This window comes from Silurus meridionalis, chromosome 24 (assembly GCF_014805685.1).
Source record: "Silurus meridionalis isolate SWU-2019-XX chromosome 24, ASM1480568v1, whole genome shotgun sequence".
In the NCBI taxonomy this organism is placed as follows: Eukaryota; Metazoa; Chordata; class Actinopteri; order Siluriformes; family Siluridae; genus Silurus; species Silurus meridionalis.
The window spans coordinates 2,857,697-2,863,825 of record NC_060907.1 but is presented as its reverse complement, the minus strand read 5'-3'; the positions used below and the strand labels follow the sequence as shown (position 1 = coordinate 2,863,825).

Below are 6,129 nucleotides of genomic sequence, written 5' to 3'. Positions count from 1 at the left end.
GCATCAAGGGCTATTTGACCAAGAAGGAGAGTGATGGGGTGCTGCGCCAGATGATCTGGCCTCCACAGTCACCGGACCTGAACCCAATCGAGATGGTTTAGGGGTGAGCTGGACCGCAGAGTGAAGGCAAAAGGGCCAACAAGTGCCAAGCGTCTCTCGGGGAACTCCTTCAAGACTGTTGGAAGACCATTTCAGGTGACTACCTCTTGAAGCTCATCAAGAGAATGCCAAGAGTGTGCAAAGCAGTAATCAAAGCAAAAGGTGGCTACTTTGAAGAACCTAGAATGACATTTTTCAGTTGTTTCACACTTTTTTGTCATGTATATAATTCCATATATAATTCCACGAGTTAATTCATAGTTTTGATGCCTTCAGTGTGAATCTACAATTTTCATAGTCATGAAAATAAAGAAAACTCTTTGAGAAGGTGTGTCCAAACTTTTGGTCTGTACTGTGTATATAATATATATATATATATGCATGCAAGATCCTTATTAATTAATTTTTTTACATTATATAATAATGTAAAAAAATTGCATTTTATAGAAATAAGTTATGGTGTGCATTGATTGCATGGGCTGTTTGATTCAGTTTTTGGGTTAATTGTTGTGTCATTGTTTACCATGTCACTCACTCGGTATGACTCGGAGGGCAAAGCCCAACAGCAAAATCATTAATGGTTAAAAATCCTTTCAGAGATCTCTAAATCCCAAAATGTGGAAGATGAGTGATAAAAGACTTTTGTAAAACACAAAGTGTTCTTTCTTTGAGATGACGATCTACATTCCTAACGCCTCTAAAGTTTTACCGGAAATGTAATTGAACCCTAATGAACTGTTACCGCAAATAAACCCTGAGATGTTTCATAAGGTCTGGGGTCTGAATGCTAGATTGCGATTGGCTGGAATTTCAGGTTGAACGGTTTGTGTTTTGCTTCAATCGGGGTTCAGAAACAATGTGGTGCTTATGAACACATGTAACCAAAGCAACTTCCAGTTGAATTCACATTTCCACATACACATTTCCTCATGAGCTCCACGGAGGAGTTTCGCATGTGGTGGAACTTATATGGTGAATACGGTGATTTATTTCTTTTGAAATAAGAACTGGAGGAGACGACATTCAAATGATAGATAAGCTGAAAAAAAGCACCAGGTCTTAACAACAGCAGAATTTCATGTAAATGAATGTAATCTTCTGCCACTAGTTTTATCTGTGGCGCAGCAGAATGTTAGATAAAAATGATGTCAGTCAATTGTGTCAACATCACTGATGTCTTTAACTTGTCGATGCAGGAAAGTGACCATGGTATTTGGTGATAAACCACAGCTAAGTGTGAGGTAAACTTGACCATGGGATATTCTTCACCTCCACATAATACAAGACCTAACAGATGGGTGACCAAAACCAAAGACTTTCCTTTCTGACTTTTTTTTTTGTTTACAATTCTTGACCTGATACTTACCAACGTCATGCTTTATTATCTTCAACCTGAAGTAGGAAAGAACATGGTGCTGTACAGAACTTTTATTTATTAAAAAAATGGCTTCTATTTAAGATTTTACTTGAACCTCTTTTACTTTCAATACACTGTGTTGGAGGAAGAAACTACTGTAAAGTCTATAAAATGTATTTAAAATTGTTTGCCAAAATGTACTTTTGGAAGCAGGTTGTAGGAGCAGGATCTTGTGCACTGCAGCATTTGAGTGAGAACTTCATGGAGCTCGCTTTTATAAGTCACTCATTAAAAGTCTGGTTTGCTTTGAGTAAACTAGACATCTGAACTTTTTTTCATCCCTGTGCTCTCTCCACCTAGTGCTGTGGAGCGAGCGTGGGCGTGGCCATGATGTTCTTCCTCCAGTCCATCACTGCTCAAATCTTTTTTTGAGTTCTGACACTTTAGGTGGTGGTAGATCTTCATCCTCTGTAGCTGGATCTGATAAAGTGGACGTGGTCGGAGATTTGATAGACGAGTCATCTGTTCTTGCAGTGATCCGAAGGGCTCCAGGACCTCTTGGCGAGATCTTTAGAGGTGTATCAATGATTTTGTTGCTGTAGCTGGGCTTTACAGTCTCAGGAGAGTCCTTGGGCTGGTAGGCTTTGACCTGGAACAGGGCCATTTTGGAAAGCACTTTAGGAGCTGAATGGTCCATGCAGTTTTCTTGTTCTTCATCTTTATTAGCTGAATTCAGGTGTTCCTCAGCATGTTCCTCATGAATGTTTTTATGTAGATTTCCTAGTTTGTTGTTGTTCTGAGTTAGATCATGGTGTTCTGCATTCTGTGTTTTGTTTGTTGCCTCATTTGCTTGTATCTCCTGAGCGCCACTACTGTCATCTGCATTATCTGGAATGGATCTCAAGGATTGCTCTGGATTTTCACTTGGCATGGTGCTAGTTACCTCCTGAACATCTCTGGTTTCACTTTGAATGTCTCCTGATGACCTGCTAGATTCCTCCTCATCCTCCTCATCTTGTCGGGAAGATGTTCTAGTTTCTTTACAGTTACTGTTCAACTCCTCTTCAAGCTCTTGCCTTAAATCTACAAAATCCTCAACTAATTTTTCAAGATTCACACATGGCTCCTCCTTCGCTGACGTAACGCCCCCCTCCGAGACTCCATCTCTTATATCTGTCTTTGGTTCATCACCTGGCTGCTCAGACTCCTCCTTCTCATCCTCCTTATTATCCAGAACCTCTTCATGCTCCTCCTCCCAGCTCATCAGACTGCCGTTGTTTCCAATGGAAAGACTCAAGCTCTCCTGACTGGGTGTGGCCAAGCTCCTCTGAAACACATATGGGTAAATTATTTAAATAAAAGTTTATTTATTTATTTTTTTGCTGGAATGAATGTTGACTGAAAGTTGCAATTGTGTGTTGAGTGTGTGTGTGTGTGTGTGTGTGTGTGTGTGTGTGTGTGTGTGTGTGAGTGTGTGTTTGTGTGTGTGTGTCTCCTCACTCTGCTGATGAATTCAGTGCAGTCAGAGGTGAAGATATCAAGACTGCGTGTGCTGTACAAAAGTCCTGGCTCTGTGGAGCTCTGGGTGTTCAAAGTGTCAAAGATCTCCCCTAGCAGGTCCATCTCCTCAAGGTTAGGCATCATGGCGAGTTCTCCATCTTCACCGAGGTCTTCAGAAGTCAACTCTACATGACTGCAGACAAAATTCAACCCAGTTGATGATACTGCTATTGCTAATCAAGGTAGTTATTGGAGAATCAAGGTAGTTCTTGTTCTTAACGGTGTTATAGCAGCTATAAATGTTCTCCAAGCATCGGAAACTCTTGAATATTTAAGAAAATATTAAAGTTCCAGCTTTACCTCTAGCTGTTATAAAGTGCTGACACTAGACTCCTTCCAGAAAACCGTAAATTAACATTTTTATAAACATTTTCTTAATAAAAAGTAAGCACAGCCAAAGAAATCCAGTGACATAAGAAGCAAAAAACTAGAACCTGGAAAAAATTTAATTTTATTCAAATATTGTCCTGCGACTAAATACCAGTATGAGTGACCTTGTAATGTCTAAAATTATTCCAATATTTTTATTCTGAGGAAGGATTGGTTTCAAACTCTATTATTTTAAGTGTAAAATAAACTATATGTGTTATGGCTGTCAAGTAATTAAAATACTTAATCGCTATTAATCGCATGATTGTCATGAGGTAATGAATCTAAATGTACCTTAAATTAATACTTTTCAACTGTTTAATACTCTAATCAACATTGACATGGACAAATATTGATGCGTTATGCAGTTGTATGTTTATTTGTGAAACCGAACGCAACGTAAAGCATGAAGACAAAATATACTTGTAAACGTTTTAAAGTAATTCTGGTATTTTGAATGACGTGAATCATCAAGACACCAAACAGAACTTTTTCTATGTTTCCACACGGACGGTTTTAATTGCCGGATGCGTGTGTTGCCAGCTGTTTTACACAATAATGGCTGTATGTTAAATTTTTTTTAGAGGACAGTAAATCTGTACTGAGTCCTCTAAAATTAAAATAAAAGTGTGTGTGTGTGTGTGTGTGTGTGTGTGTGTGTGCAGACCCACCTCTCTTCTCCCCAGGTGCTGATGGAGTCTTGTAGCGGTTCGTCCCCCTGCACGCCAGACAGTTTGCGAGTGGGTCTGCGAGGTCTGGACTGGAGAAATCAACAGCAATAATATATTTAATCAACAACATTTTGTCTTCAGATTTAATATTTGAACCCAAATTCACACATTGAGAATCTGTTTTCTATCCTACAGTATTATACATATACCAATGCACCAAAAACAAAAATGCATCATGTCTCAAAATCAACTAAAATATCTTAAAACTTTTTTTGAATTTTCTTCTTCTTTTTTCGGCTGCTACCATTAGGGGGCGCCACAGCGGCTCATCCATCTCCATACCTCTCATCAACATCTACCTCTTTTACCGCAACCACCTGCATGTCTCACCACATCCATGAACCTTCTCATTGGTTTTCCTCTTTTCCTCCTTCCTGGTGTCTCCATCCTCAGCATTCTCCTACTGATATACCCCATGTCCCTCCTCTGCACATGTCCAAACCATCTCAATCTCACCTCCCTCACCTTGTCTCCAAAACGTCCTCCATGCGCTGTCCCTCTAATAAACTTTTACAAACATTTCTAATCCTGTTCATCCTCATCACTCGCAACGAACATCTCAACATCTTCAGCTCTGCTACCTCCAGCTCCACCTCCTGTCTTTTACTCAATGCCACTGTCTCTAAACCAGACAACATCTCAGGTCTCACCACAGTCCTATAAACTTTCCCTTTCACTCTCACAGATACTCTTCTATCACAAATCACTCCTGTCACTCTTCTCCACCCACTCCACCCTGCCTGCACTCTTTTCTTCACTTCTCTAACACACTCTCCATTACTTTGCACTGTTGACCCCAGGTACCTGAACTCCTCCACCTTCTCCACCTCTTCTCCCTGCAACCGCACCCCTCCACTGTCCTCCCTCTCATTCACACACATGTACTCTGTCTTACTCCTACTGACTTTCATTTGTGTGTGTGTGTGTGTGGGGGGGGGACTCACCTTCCCAAAATGCTGTGTGATGGGTAATCTGTTCTGAAGGCAGTCTGATTTGTTGACACGGTACGAATGTGTGCCGCACACGGACCCTCCTCGCTGGAGTGTGTGAGCCTGTTTCTGCTCCTAACCCAAATACCAGCTATGATTAATTCATGTTCTTTTACAAGCTGTTTCTGTTTTATTTCTCTTCTCTCTCTCACATTTGCACCACATGGACAAGTGTTTGTGGACACGTGACCATAAGGTTGTTATGTTCTTCTTTCTAAACATCCCATTCCACATTCAGTCTCTATTTCCTCCTATAATAACCTCCACTCTTCTGGGAAGATGTTTTACTAGATTTTGGAGTGTGCTCGTGGACATTTGTGGATTCTTTCAGACACAAAGTTGATGCGTTACAGTCTAAAGATGTTCGATAAGGTTGATGTCAGAGATCTATAGCTGGAGATCTTTCTCTCCAACCCATGATCTTCATGGAGCTGGATTTTTGGGGCATCGTCATGCTGGAACACGTTTTGGTGGTGTAGTTCTTCTAGGGAAATCTCATTCTATTGTATCTAAAGACATCCTATGCAGTTGCGCTTCAACTGCTTTGTGCGGTTTGGTGAAGAACCACATAGTGTTTGTAAAGGTCTCACCTTTGTTGAAATAAGATTCTTGAACTTGTTATGGCATGTGGCCTGAAACGAGAGAGAAATTAATCTGATCAATGGCTTGTTTCAATCGTTCAGAGTTGATGAAAAGCTAAAGAATCGATGAACTGATGTTGGAAAGACAAACAAATGAACAAATAAATAAATTGATCATTTTTTATGGTTTTGATACATTTTTTTTTATTATTGACATATAATGTAATTTAATGTTAGTACACCTCCTTCACTAAGACTAAGAGGCATAGAGGCCACACCTCCTTCACTGGGTGTGCCAGGGTTAGGCCACACCTCCTTCACTGGGCGTACCAGGGTTAGGCCACACCTTCTTTACTCATCGTGACTCCACTATACAATCCCACGCTTTGTTGTACACACCCTGTTTTAGGTTCTAATGCTCATTTAAAGTTGTGTTGTAATGT

The 6,129-nt window shown here is 40.3% G+C and overlaps 1 protein-coding gene across 2 annotated transcripts in view; it reads right to left on the bottom strand.

Annotated features, from left to right (window-relative positions):
* Positions 1 to 1,512: 1,512 nt before the first annotated feature.
* Positions 1,513 to 6,129, bottom strand: part of dennd1c (DENN domain containing 1C) — a 14,339-nt gene continuing 9,722 nt past the window's right edge. The window contains exons 18-22 of one of the 2 annotated variants that reach the window (XM_046837963.1): positions 5,696 to 5,737; positions 5,061 to 5,180; positions 4,057 to 4,145; positions 2,957 to 3,149; positions 1,513 to 2,783 (exon numbers count right to left, since the gene is read on the bottom strand). In XM_046837963.1, the coding sequence (XP_046693919.1) occupies positions 1,866 to 2,783; positions 2,957 to 3,149; positions 4,057 to 4,145; positions 5,061 to 5,180; positions 5,696 to 5,737 (1,362 nt within the window). In that variant the 3' untranslated portion in view covers positions 1,513 to 1,865. The remainder of the gene's footprint in view (positions 2,784 to 2,956; positions 3,150 to 4,056; positions 4,146 to 5,060; positions 5,181 to 5,695; positions 5,738 to 6,129) is intronic. The other variant, XM_046837964.1, reaches the window with a different exon arrangement.